Source organism: Opisthocomus hoazin, chromosome 7 (genome assembly GCF_030867145.1).
Source record: "Opisthocomus hoazin isolate bOpiHoa1 chromosome 7, bOpiHoa1.hap1, whole genome shotgun sequence".
Taxonomy (NCBI): Eukaryota; Metazoa; Chordata; class Aves; order Opisthocomiformes; family Opisthocomidae; genus Opisthocomus; species Opisthocomus hoazin.
Window position 1 is genome coordinate 69,686,765 of NC_134420.1, and position 13,876 is coordinate 69,700,640.

At 47.0% G+C, this 13,876-nt stretch overlaps 1 protein-coding gene across 3 annotated transcripts in view; it reads left to right on the forward strand.

Annotated features, from left to right (window-relative positions):
* The window catches only part of SLC35F4 (solute carrier family 35 member F4), a 130,787-nt gene that overhangs the window by 113,383 nt on the left and 3,528 nt on the right, over positions 1 to 13,876 (forward strand). For 2 of the 3 annotated variants that reach the window (XM_075426133.1, XM_075426134.1), the window contains 2 exons: positions 4,661 to 4,880; positions 12,095 to 12,220. In XM_075426133.1, coding sequence (XP_075282248.1) covers positions 4,661 to 4,880; positions 12,095 to 12,220 — 346 coding nt within the window. The remainder of the gene's footprint in view (positions 1 to 4,660; positions 4,881 to 12,094; positions 12,221 to 13,876) is intronic. The other variant, XM_075426135.1, reaches the window with a different exon arrangement.

Consider the following 13,876-nt stretch of genomic DNA (forward strand, 5'->3'; position numbering starts at 1 on the left):
ATAAAGAGCTTGAATTAGTGGTGAATAAAATGATCTGAAGCTCAGTAAACTGAGCAACAGGAAATCTAACACTGCTGGTATTTACCACAGCAGAAGACACTCCACAGATTTGACAGAAGATCCTAACAGAGTTGGAATTTGGAATAGGTGGATAATACTTTCAATGTCAATAAATTTTGCCTCCACATCCGCTGTCTTGGCTTCTCAAGGACAACACTGTGACGTTCAACAGCTTTCTACCAGAAGATATCCACGGTGTAACAGCTGAAGTTGGTCCTACAGGTGCGATGCAGCCTTGAGGCCCTGGCTAGGAAGAATGTAGTAGGTGCAGGTTTAATGAAAGATGAACATGCTGGGAAGAGTTGGTTTTCTATAAGAAGGGTAACAAGATGTGAGCATCACCTGAAGTAAGAACAAAGTCATAAGTAGCTGATACTTGCTGTCATTTGCAAGTTTGTCACCTACAAAATTCTCCATCTGTGTTGCAGCAGTAGCTCAGCCGAGCCGCCCCAGCCACTTCTGGAATAGCACTGCAAATCTAGATCTTCACTGCAAGGGCCTTTTCAGAGGAGAGATCAGGATCTCTGTTGCCTGAAGCTGCTCCTACCCTGGATGGCTCAGTGGTAGGCAGAGAGACGAGCAGCTCAAACCAGGGCTTCCCTTGGGCCGTTCCTTGCTGGAGGACAGCATTCCCATGGTGCTGCCCCCAGGAGCCAGTCACTGCTTGTGTGAGACGTTCACGCGCAATTCCCTTTCCTTTTGCTCCAGCTCCTGAGCAGACAAATGCAGCTGGCCAGACTCTTTCTTCATGTTCAGACTCAGTCAGTCCTGGAAAACAATTCACCAGTTGCTTAACCACCATTATATGTTCGGTGTCTGTCTCCTGGAATGGAGCTGGAAGATATTTTGTTGCAGCAGATGCCATCAGTTAGATAGCAGGACCAAGTGACAGAGTAACAACTTGTGCTCACATAAGGTCCTGCGGTGCTGCTTGCTACCATAATGTCACTGGTGGCCTTGCCAAGTTTTAATCCGGGTGATGTAATTACATTCGCCGTATTCACGTTACCCCAGGTAGCGTCTGTTAGCTCTGGTTTTTCTGTAAGCTGTTTTAAAACCAGCTGCTGCATTGCACTCCAGAGGCTGCTGTGCATCGGGGCGAATAAACTCATTCTTCTGCAGGGGCTGGCATCAGAATAACTAAGAGGCGACGCAAGCTATTCAGTGGGTGCCAGAGGCAAAGCTACATGACTGCCTGAGGTGCTGTAATTCCTGAGAGCCTGGCACGCTGCCCAGAGCTGATGGCTGAGGGCTACCTGCAAATAAAAAGAGCTATTTATGTTGGAGGGCAGGTTTTAAATAGACTTCTTGTGCATTTGGAAATAGTTTGTGTCATAGTTTCAGGGTCAGCTGCCCTTAGATATGTCTCTGCCTTTAAGTCAACAGCCGACAGATATTATCTGTATGGGGAAGGATCCATGGAGCAGTGTCTCCTGAGCCCAGGGTTTTAATCACTGTCATGTCATGATGACTCCTGCAAGTTTAATTTTAGTTGCATGCCAAAGAGGCTGAGTTAACCACTGAGCAGCCAGCCCTCACAAAGCCCGAGGCAAGCTACTGTAGCCATCACTGGGAAAATGAAGTATTCTTCCTATCTCCACACTCGCTGAGCATTATTCATGGAGTTCTCCTAGGCACAGAGGAATATTCATCAGGTCTCTGTCTCACTCAGCACAACCTTGTCACAAGTCTGTGCTGTTTATTGTTAATTGAGAAGTAAGGAGCTGCTGGCCCCTAGTTTGTCTGGTCATTGTATGCTGCTGTGTATGATGGAGGCTTTTCCATCTACTTACATGGTCCATTGCCCGGGGCCTGTGAAGTGTTTCCAGAAATTTTTTTCCTAGCTGTGAATCTGTGCTCATCCCTCCCTCTGCTTCTGGGAACTCAGAGATGTGACATTTGTGGCCTTGCCACACGTGTCTCTCCCAAACACTTGACCAGCGCAGAGTCCAACCCAGAATAATGTAATAATCACTGTGGCTTCCTCCTTCCGAGGATTCACAGTCAGGGCACTTCAGATTCCATCCTTCTGACTCTACTCCAAGTTTGCCTTGTGCAGACATCCCAGAGACCTGCAGGACAACAAAACCAGACCCATCCTGGCATTCTTCCCACTCTCCTTGGCTTTGGAAGCCACCTGCCCTCCCTGTGGATGGAGGAGCAGAAACACCGGGCTTATTCCCGGCGTCTCCCTGGCAGCCGGGGGCCAGGGTGATGACAAGATTGTAATTTCCCATGGCACATTTGTAGAAGAGCTTTTCCTGCTGCTTTGCAGACTCCTCCAGTGATGTGCTTGGATGGTTTTGCTGTTACCTTTGCTTGCTGTCAGCATAGCACTGGGGTACTTAGCTGCACCCTGCATTACTGTAAGCAGCCCAAGCACCTTTCTCTCTTATTTTAACACAGCACAAGCTTGTTTCCTCTAAGACAGATCCTGACAGCTTCTGAGACAGGTTGGATTTACAACCGTGTAACAATCCAGTAATGCATCAAAACTGATGGCAGAATTCCCACTGGGCTCCGTACAGGTCTGTAGCGCACAGTGCAGATCTGTTCTTGCCACGAGATGGGGCATCCTGGCTCTGGTGTCACATCATGGTGACACAGCCACGTTGCAGCCGGGTCAGAGGCCGCCTGTCTTGAAGCAAGACATAGCCTGAGCTCAGAATCACCCTCTGCATCCAGTAAAGTCTTGTGGGGAGAAAAACATCTTTTAGACGTAAACTGCTGTATCTGCATGTCAGCGAGCACTCAAGTCTGCGATACCAGTGAGTCCCTTCTCAGACAAGGGAACCCATCACCTTTAACTCCCGTTGAAATCAGCGATAGAGGCCTACAGTCAAACTTAAGCATTTAATTAATTTGCTTCACTGAGTATTTGCTTTGCATCTCAGATAAATGATACACACCACTAGCTATTCTCTTTCTAAGTGTAACATTTCTGTTCCTATCTTTGGAGAACAGGCTGACTTCTGAGAGTGTCTAGGTCAACGGGAGTGAAGGAGATAATTAGCAGATCTACCTGCCTGAGCGTTAACTTGTTGGACTCCCTGGCAGAATTGGAGAAAGGAATTTATTATTGCCAGAAATGACTGCTTTGTACTGTAGATTATTTTAGTGGCAGCAGGGAAGGAATGGTTATTGAGTAAGACATGGCTGATCTCATGTATTACATAGATGTTATTATTATACTTCTCTAGAAACGAGAGTGATGGTTTTCATTCTTAATAGTAAAAATCTGCAATATTTTTAACAGCAGAATATCCCAGAATTACTAGAAGTGGTTTAGGAGACCCAAAAACAGTTCTGTCTTTAAAGGGAAAGCCAAATCAGGATAATTACTACACCGCCACCAACCCGCCCCAAATAACAAGTGTTTTTGACTTCACATTGCAGTGCAACCTTTGAAGTTACTAATTAGTTCTACATAATTAGTGTTTTAGCAGTCTTCCAAACACAGCCATAGTTGGCTGTGAATACTTTGGGGCCCGGAGGCCTCATGGCCTTTAGATCAGGCGCGTAATGTTGGCCTCATAGGGATGCGTTGCAGATCGATGGTACCTTGGTTCACTCCATTGGTGTTTCGGTTGTGTGAAGCATTCACTTGTGGGACCTCTCATTTTTTAAATAGGTGTTTCAGAGAGCCTGCCATGTCAAGAAATAAAGCGTACCGGGGATATCTCGAGGAACCCCTTTAACCAAGAACGCAGACAGTGGAGTTGCTAAAAACCATCCTTCTCATTTTGGGAAAGGTAGAGACGTCTCAGGAGGGGTGCCGTGATGTGCCTTTAATCGAGCTGCATGCTTGGTCTCCTCTTAGTCCATGTGGGTACTGCTTTGCGCAGGAGTGCCGTCCCTGAAGGCAGCATATTCTGAGCTGACCCTTCCCTTTAGTGAAGTCCTCAGAAGCAAGCAGCTCACTGAAGTTGCGTGTGGCACACTAGGGATTTTCTTTGCAATTTAGTCCACAAAGAAGCATCTTCAAGCAAACACAACTTTTCACTGTATAATAAATTACAGCTGTTAAATACCCTTCCCTTCCCCTTTCCTTTCTTTCCTTACGCTCTTGTTTGACTGGCTCAGCCTCACTGGCTGGTGGCTCTCTTTCCTGCCATGGTGATGTGTCTGGCAGTATTTCTGAGTAGCTTTAGGTGATTCTTGAAGCTTACTTGGCCATACGTTAAAGTATATTTCAATAAAAAGAAAAACAGGGTTTGGAGCAAAGCAAGAAAAAATTGTCAAGCTACAGAGAAAAAATTGTGGTTATAATCCCTCTGTTCACGGCCTCGAAGGCAGAGTCTGAGAACTGTCGGTGCGTTATAGATAACCTTCATTTCTGTCTGCGAGCCCCTGGGATTATTGTTGCATAGGGTGTGATTATTCCAGGTAAGTTATTTCTTTTCTATCTGCAAAATTGCTGTTTTGAGAAGATTGTAGGTTGTTTACTCTATGTGAATTAAACAATACGTTCTTATGGGTGTGCGGAGTAGTTAGGAAAAGCACTTAATTGAATGCGATAAAAGTCTAATGAATGCTTCTTGTGCTGGAGTGAATGCTAAGGAAAATCCTAGCTGAGTTGTAAACTCTTTTCTTTTCATAGGGAATGCAGTCGGATTTTTGGTGAAGATGGTCTGACGCTGAAACTCTTTCTTAAAAGGACTGCTCCCTTTTCTATTCTGTGGACTTTGACTAACTACCTGTATTTACTGGCTTTAAAGAAGCTGACAGCCACAGACGTCTCTGCCCTATTCTGTTGTAACAAAGCTTTTGTCTTCTTGCTTTCTTGGATTGTGCTGAAAGACAGGTTCATGGGAGCAAGGGTAATGACATGCCTGATTTTCAATTCTCTCTTCTTTTCATAATTGCCCTTAAATCCATAAGCTGTTGTGCTGCCATAGTACTGCCGCGTTATGGGTATATGTATACCATGAAACCATTTCTTATTTAATTTCATGATTCAAACCGAAGCCTGAAGACCAGTTAGAGATCTCAGACTCCAGAGGTAATGCGATGTGGGAATTTCAAGAAGCTATTACAGCTAAGTGTAATTTGATGGATTAGAATCGGAGGACTTCCAGTTTGATATAAACCTATTCTGTCTTGGGTTACAGCGCTGAAGTACAGTCAATTAATTTTATTTTAAACATAGTGATGAATGCGTATGTTCTAACCAAAGCAATTTTATTTTGTGTTTGGGTAGATAGCTGTTTTCAATGTGTAATGTATTTTTCTTGTGCCACTCTGTTTCGCATACACGTAAATGCATACACTTGTGCCAAATACGAATTAAAAGGGACAGGAACTGTTTTGCATGAAGGTGTGTTTTGCACTGAAGTGTTACAGGACTCACTGGCAGTAATATGGACCCTGCAAAAACAAAAAAGAACTCGAGCAACATGATGTGCATCTGGATCTGGGGGAGAGCAAGAATGTTTCCTATAATTTCACATACACAAATCTCCTAATACGCAGCAATTCAAACTGTTGACTTTGTACCTTGGCTAAGGAGCAGCTAAGCCTTCTGCCAGTTCTGCTGATGCAGGTTCCCCCGTTGAAATGGCTCAAGGCCTAATGGTCATGTTAGGTACAATCGTGACTGAACTTCCGAGAGCCTTGAGCTTCCTTAGGGGCTGGCTGGGGCCAGGTGTGATGCCTCTGACCAGAAGGGGCCACCAGCAATTTCATTCAAGTTCCATGGGAAGTGTGATGGATCAGGACATTTGTCTGAGTGGGTTCGTTTCTCAAAAAATGAGGGCAACAGCTTTTTTTGATGAATAATGTGATAGAAGGGTTCAGAAATGAAAGGAAAAGGCATCCTGTTTCACAGGCATCTGATCTAGCTCTTGGAGCAGCCACCAGCGCTTGGCAGAGAGCGCGGTGCTTGGGGTTTGGGAATGGAAGAGGAAATTGTTTAAAGTAAAACAGTTCCTCAAATTTCCCGGTGAGACAGGGCTGGCTGGGCAATCAGTAATGGCACGGGACCTCAGCACCTCAAGACACACGTGCCATCACGCAAGTGAGCTCTGGATAGGGATCTGCCAGGAGGGTTTGGTTGGACCGGCTCGATGGAGGGTCTGTCCAGACTGGGCAGCCGAGGAGATCAACCTGCGTTTCACAGACCTCAGCCCTAGTGTCCTTGAAGGTAAGGACACAGATGTTTCATCCTGCGGTGCTAAAGCCAGACACCTGTAGATCTATTGCATATACAGTTTAAAATACAGACTCATCAGGTGAATGTGACCTACCCTCAGCCCGCTGATGACCAACTAAGCAAGGTTTGAAATCCTCAGTTCTGCTCTACAGAAATCAATAGGAATGGTAATTTCTGAGGCTGTAGTTCCCTCCTCTGGCCCTTGATTATCTCAGCTTCCAGCTGTTGTTATTCACTTGTGTAAGATGATATTGAATCTAGCTGAAAAAATAGGAAATTTTGATCCGTTTAAGCTAATTTTTGTCTAAAAGCAACTTCTTTCTAGAAGAGTAAATGCAGCTATTGTATTTTCCTAGCCTACTCTCTTGAGGAAACCTAGATGAGAAATACTAAAGCTATTTTCAGTTATTAGTTATTTGTCACTGACTAAAAAAACCTGTTTCTATAAATATGCATTAGTATTAATGCTGTAAACACTGTGATGTTTGCATAAGAAAAACCTGGCAGAAGAAGTGAACAGCAAATCCTGCACATGAAAGAAACTGTTTTTGCTGCTAACTGGCAGATTCTGGATGCACAACGTTGGAAAAGTAATTAGCAGCATTTTCCAGCAGCCCTCCTGCCAGAATAACACTTAATGATGTTAATAACCGCGCAGGAGAGTGTTTGAGAGCTAAAATACGACAAAGCAGCGTGGACCCAGCCTTTTGTGCTTTGAATGCCTCTAGTGCTTTCACCCCGCAGCCTCTCAGAGAGCACAGGTAATTAGGTTATTTGGACAGTAAGGGGGTGAAGAGAAATAAGGGCTTAATCATATACTCTGAGCCAGTGTTTTTCCAAAAGCACTCAGCACCCAAGACCGCAGCCAGTTTTTCACAGGAGCTCAGCTCCTCGCAGCTCTTCCAGAGCTTGAGAGCTGTCGGGCTCGGCGGCGGCACATCGGCGGTGGGGATGCAGCCGGCACCCGCGTACCCGAGACAGCTTTCATCTGCCTGGGCTGGAGAACCAGCAGCCACCAAGGCTCAGCAGCTCGGCAGCAGGTTCCCAGCATCGCCAGCTCCCTGCCCGCCTGGGGCTGCTGCTGCCAGTGTCCGAGTTCCCACAGATGAAGATGGGAGCAGCTGCCTGACGGCTCTCCGATCGCCCGGCTGCATGCCAGCACACCGCTCCGCACACCCAAAAAGCAGCCACCAGCCGGGCTGCAGGGCTGGATGTTCAGACGGGACCGTCTAAAGACAGACCTGTCTTGATGGCCACCTTATGGTACGGCATAACTTTGCCCGTGGGAGCGTTGGCCAGCTGTGGAAGTGCTGCCGGGGGCTCCATGCAGAGGTCCGGCTGCGCTGGCCACGTTGGAGCTGCCTGGGGCATGAGTTGTGCAGGGAGAGCTGCATGCCCTCGGCGGTGATGCTGTAGCGTGGGAATGAGCTTGCACCCAACCCGAGAGAGAAAAACGCCAGCTGGAGACAGAGTATTCATGTGAGACGGACATATACAGCAATGATTATATAGCTATTTACCTACAAAAGTGACGCAGGTAGACATTAGGTACCTCAAAGTGCCTACTGCCCTGCCCAAGGAAAGAGCACAGTCTCTGCCTGCACCGTAATCTTCTTTGCTTGGACGCTTCTGAACATCTCACAAATTAGTAATACATCCATGTTACACTGGGAGTTCTGGAAGTCCAGACAGCTTTGGCTTGGAGCAAGCAAGACTTCATGTATTTGAGTAGTTCTGTTGGTTTGTGTTGCGTAGATTTAGGCACGTGCTTAAATGTTTGCATGTTTGAGCCCTTGGTTGTATGTCATCTGTGAAGATGAATTATTGTTTATTAGGTAGGTATGGAGTGGTTTGGGGACATTTTCCCCCCCCAGAAGGTTGACTCTTGGCTGGAGACAGGTTTCTTTACTATAGCACCTCATCTTTTGCTGTGCTCCACGTGGAAAAAGAAATGTTCCTGAGTAAAATATTGCTTGGCCTTGCTCTCTTCTGGGGAGTGGAGCGGAAGGGAAGAGGCAGGATTATTTCATTCCTTACCCAGGAGACTCCAAGAGAAAGTTACTACCCTCTTCCGTTAATTAAAAGCTTTGTTTAATGAGATGTCAGCTACAAGAACCAGTTTTGCTTCACTGTGACCTCGCTGCTTCTTGTCAGCTTGCAGAAGCAGGATGTGCTCTCAGGTTTCTAGAGCAAACACACGACAGTTGCAAGGCAGAGGTCGACTGTGCTGATGCAGTGGTCTATAATTTGCGGGAAGAGCCTTGAACATGAAACTTAAATAATGTTCTTGCTGTTTTACAGGGTCAGGTCTTATTTATCTAATGTCTTGTGAGATGGTGCTCCGTATGTGTCCATCATTTTAATAGTTTCAGGGAAGAAAAGTGCTTGGCTTTCTAAATATTTGACTAAATTAGGAAACTGGCTCTCTAAATGTGTTATAGTCAGACTGGGAAGATGTTTTTCCCAATAAGAAGAGTCTGCTGTTGGGGATGATGGATCTGCTCATTTTCACTAACGCAAGGGAAGCGTTCAGCCTCTTCTCTTTCAGCCTGAAGAAGAGAAGGCTGCGAGGGGACCTTATAAATGCCTACAAATATCTGAAGGGTGGGTGTCAGGAGGATGGGGCCAAGCTCTTTTCAGTGGTGCCCAGTGACAGGACAAGGGGTAATGGGCACAAACTGAGGCACAGGAAGTTCCGTCTGAACATGAGGAGGAACTTCTTCTCTCTGAGGGTGACGGAGCACTGGAACAGGCTGCTCAGGGAGGTTGTGGAGTCTCCTTCTCTGGAGATATTCAAGACCCACCTGGACAAGGTCCTGTGCAGCCTGCTGTAGGTGACCCTGCTTCGGCGGGGGGGTTGGACTAGATGACCCACAGAGGTCCCTTCCAACCCCTACTATTCTGTGATTCTGTGATTCTGTGAAGGGAAGGACTCACTTGCTGGGTCTGAGCGATGAGTGCACGAAGAGTTAAATCTCGCTCCCTTCCCTTGGAAGGAGGGGATAACTACATTGGGCTTTTCTGTTTTGCCTTGTGGGAGACATCGCTTGAAATATTACAGCTGAAATATTCCAGCTGACAACTGAAACGCTACATCTGAATTTATGTGCGAGGCAAGATGTATAGTGCAGCCTGAGATGAAACCAGCCAGGCAGGGTGGCAGGGCGAGGGGGGGCTTCTCCAGGCGCTGGGAGGGGCCGTGCTGGTGTCTGAGAGGTTCTGGGTGTAATTCTGCATTGCTGCGAGGCTGGACCATGGTGGTATTTGTATCCTAGGATGAGCTGTAAGGAGAACCGTGGTATTACACAATTACATTACTAACAAACTACTCACTAAACCAAAGGTAGACGGGAGAAGCTCTGTAGGGACCATTCCTGCTGAACAGGACTGAAACTCGTTCTTCAAAGACAATTTAACCGTGTTTTGCTCACAGATCCTTGGGTAGATGTAAGCTCAGGGTTCAGAATAAGCATTGCTGCACCTTAGGTGATGGTGTGTGCGTCCTGTGCCAGCTGCGCCCTGACTTTTCAGCAGAGGGTGATGTCTTCCAGCACCCCAGCTCACTTCAGGCTGAAGGCTAGATTACCATTTAGGCACTGGAAAATGCAGTGTGCTCCCATATCCACCTTCAGCAGCTTGCCGGTGAGAGCCCTAAGCCCAGAGATGCAGTCTTGGATCTATGTCGCTCTGGACGAAGGGACTAAAGCCCTCCTCCCAGGATGGCCTGACTGCTGGGATATGTTATTCTGGGATGGAGGGGAGGAAAGCCATCTGGTCTCCACTTGCCAAAGCCCATCCAGATCTCACCGAACCATTGCATTACACCTCAGAGATTGACAGTATGTATGTGACTCCAGCTCTTGTCATTAAAAGTTGGGGGACCTAGATTTCAAGTGCCATTTCATGGTGAATTTGGAGCTGTCATTGGTATCTTCAGGTTTAGGTGACAGCTGCGCAGCTTTGTTGAACTGCATCTCAGAGCTTGGATGTTTTAAATAGAGGTAAGGTGGGATATAGACATGCACAGTAGTTTGTGACGGTGCCTTCGGCACTGGGAATGCAATGCGGTGGGGTGCCCGTGTGCGCCAGTTACTGGTAAAATCGGGCTAACGGTGAGAGGGACGTACTGACAGCTGCGCCCAGGATGTGAGTTCCCCAGTGAAAGTGTTGGCCTAGACACCTACGGGATTTAGGAACACTTACATTTTTACCTGTAGTCTCAGAGATTGGCTCCACCTTGGGAGCTGGTTCTTGGTTCCTCATTGTCCCCCACGCGTGGACACCTTTACCCAAGTCAGGCATGTGCCCCTGTCCCGTGTGTTCCCTGAAGCATGGTTTTTCTCTGCTGGCTGGTGCTGTTGAAATTATTTAGTGGGATTTTTGTGCTTATTGCCTCAGTCTGGCTCACATCAGCTTGGTATGAGTATCGGTGGGTTTTCTGGGGCTCATGGCAAAACTGAGATCTGAAAGTCAGGCTTCCCTGCAGAAGGGCATATGATTTGATCGAGATGCCTTTAAAGTCTGTGGTGTGAAGCATGTGAAGCTTAGATTTGTCTAGTAGTAAACAGTTCTTAAATGAAGTTTCATGAGGTTTTCCAGGAAGCAAGCGTCCATCTCCCTTTGGTGTTGGCTTAGGAGCTGTACCAGAGCTGCAGGAGCACGCGGGTAAAAAGCCCTGCCTGGCTCAGCAGCTGAGTCCGGGAGCTGGTTGGCGTGGCAGTGTTTGCGGAGGTTCGTGCTGTCCGGGGGAGCCACATTGGTTTCTGCCTTTACACGAGCAGGGAGAGCCTGCCTTGCCTGTCCACTGGGGCACTGTGTGATTTAATGGATATTAAGGGTCTGAACCTCAAGTGTCGCTGCTGGTTGTGTAACAGCCGGCTTTGGGTATCTGCGTTTGTGTGTCTTCTGTTGTACACCCAGCTCTAGTACATGAACAGCCTTTTTTTTGTAATGATAAAATGTTTAATGTAATACTAATATTTAAAAAAAAAAATCTCTGTAAAAACCCGTCTTTCAGAAATGGGGCTGTGATTTTTCACAGCTCTGAGGAAACACATTTTCCTCTGCAGTCCATGGAAGCCAGAAATTCAGTGTATTTGAAATGCAGGCTCCATATTTACCTGCTGAGGGCAATTAGGTAGAAAGGGGGAATTTTTCAAAGAATAAAACATGTTGGGATCCCTACCACTTCCTTAAGGTCCTTGGAGTCAAGACCCAGGATTTCAGATGCGATGCAGTTAATTACTTCTGTTCTTTTTCTTTGAAGCTCCTTAGAAGCTCTGTCTGGGATTTTTCAAATGAGGCCAGAAACCTAAGCACAAAGGTAAAGGCTTCATAAGGAAATTTGCTCGTGTCTGTCCAAGAAAGCTGACAGAGCTGTCAGGAAATACCATGCACAGCCAGAGCAGCCTGGAAGACCTCCCAGTGGTACACTGGTATTCCACAACACAGGGGTCATTCTCCTGGAGTGATGTCCAGGAAGGCTGGCCACCTAAATGTTTGCTTTTCAGATCAAATTGGTGGCTTCACTAAATATTTCTCTCATTGTAGAGTAGAGCATAACGTCTTAAAATTTCTTGATCTTGGAGTCGTATCTCCAAAGTGGACGTTTAGCTTATAAAATATGATGACAAATGATGGGTGTTCTGTCAGTAGGCCCCAGGAGAATCTGCGATGCTATAGTTCCATACCACTGTCAGTGCATACACTTTCATTACGTTTTACATCTCTCCCGACATAATTTTCCCTATTTAAGGGAAAGCGAGAAAGCTTCAAGTCAGAGACAGCAGCTAGTGACACTCATTAAAACCGTGCACAGCGATGCTCTCTTTCTGTGTAATGAAATTGCCCTGAGCTTTACATTGCTTTGCTTTGTCTGTGCAGATAGTTGCAGCAATAATGGCAATCACAGGAATCGTAATGATGGCATATGCAGATGGTTTCCAGGGTGATTCAATTATCGGGGTAGCATATGCTGTTGGATCAGCTTCTACATCTGCTTTGTATAAGGTAGGTCGTAACTGTTTATTAGTATTCACCTATTCTTTCACATTAGATGTTAAAAATGCACAAGTACAAAGTGAATCACTGTAAAATAGACGTGGTTTTTTTATTCATCCCTCCTGCATCATTCATATTGTGACCAGGCGATGTCACGATGTCAGGAAATCTACTATGAGGGTAATTAGTTGTTAGCTGCCAAACACTCAGAATGACTTTGCTTTATGAGCCCTTAATGAAATCTCCATTACCATGCAGCAAGGAGTTTAGGATCATGTTTTAATCATTTCCTTCTGCCGCAGTCTATCGACGCGGTGTCGAAGGGGCTTGCCGTTTGCGGCGGGGAGGAGAGCCTGCATGCGGTCGTGCCGCTTTCCCTGCGCGGGGACGGACGGCTCGTCCCGGGTCTGCACTGCAGCTCTCTTGCGTATTCTGCGCTCGTGCTGGGCTGGGAGCCCCGGTGTGTGCCTGGCACGGGCAGTGCGTGAGCACCGTGCAGGGCTTTACGCCCGGCTTGGAAGTAGTGGCTGCTCTTGAAGGTGAGGGATGAAGAAGGCAGGGACCTGTCTGAGTTAGAAACAGGTTGGGCTGAGGGGGGGGGGGGTGCTGTGTTTGTTGTCAGCTTGGGGAGGCTGAACTGTGTCTAAAGAGGAGAAGAACTTTGGATTTAGCTGTAGTGGGATGAGAAGTTGCCTCCCAACTTTAGACTTTGGTTGATTTGCTGATAAATATGCTGTGACCATTCACAAGTCACTCGAAGTGCATTAGTTTAGGCTCGTGCAGGACAAATTCTCCCTGAGGCTTGGGCTGCCTGTGCATCTGAAATAGTGTGCCCAGCAGGAGCAGGGAGGTGATCATGCCCCTGGACTCCGCACTGGTGAGGCCGCACCTCGAGTACTCTGTTCAGTTTTGAGCCCCTCACTCCAAGAAGGACATTGAGGGGCTGGAGCGTGTCCAGAGAAGGACAACGAGGCTGGTGAAGGGTCTGGAGAACAAGTCTGATGAGGAGCGTCTGAGGGAATTGGGATTGTTTCGTCTGGAGAAGAGGAGGCTGAGGGGCGACCTTATTGCTCTCTACAGCTACCTGAAAGGAGGGTGTAGTGAGGCAGGGGTTGGTCTCTTCTCCCAGGTAACTAGTGATAGGACGAGAGGCAATGGCCTCAAGTTGCGTCAGGGGAGGTTTAGATTGGATGTTAGGAAAAATTTCTATACTGAAAGAGCGGTCAGGCATTGGACCAGGCTGCCTAGGGCAGTGGTGGAGTCACCATCCCTGGAGGTGTTCAAAAACTGTGTAGATGTGGCACTTCGGGACATGGTTTAGCAGGCATGGTGGTGTTCTTTTAATGGTTGGACTTGATGATCTTGGAGGTCTTTTCCAACCTTAACGATCCTATGATTCTATGAAGCGAGTCCTTCCAGGCTAAGCTTTCCTCTCACAGCAGGTTTATGCTGTGGAAGCCACTGGGGTCCTAACACTGCCAAGTACAGCCCAGATCCAGTAACTTTCATTGCATGAATAGTGTTGTCTTTGGGTTCTCAGTTACACTCACGTCTCACAGTATGTTGTGTTAAGCTTTGTTGTACAGACGCAACCATCCACACTGTAATATCGTGGTATCCCCCTCTGTGCCGAAACGCAGGAAAGGGCAGAAATCAGACCAAAGT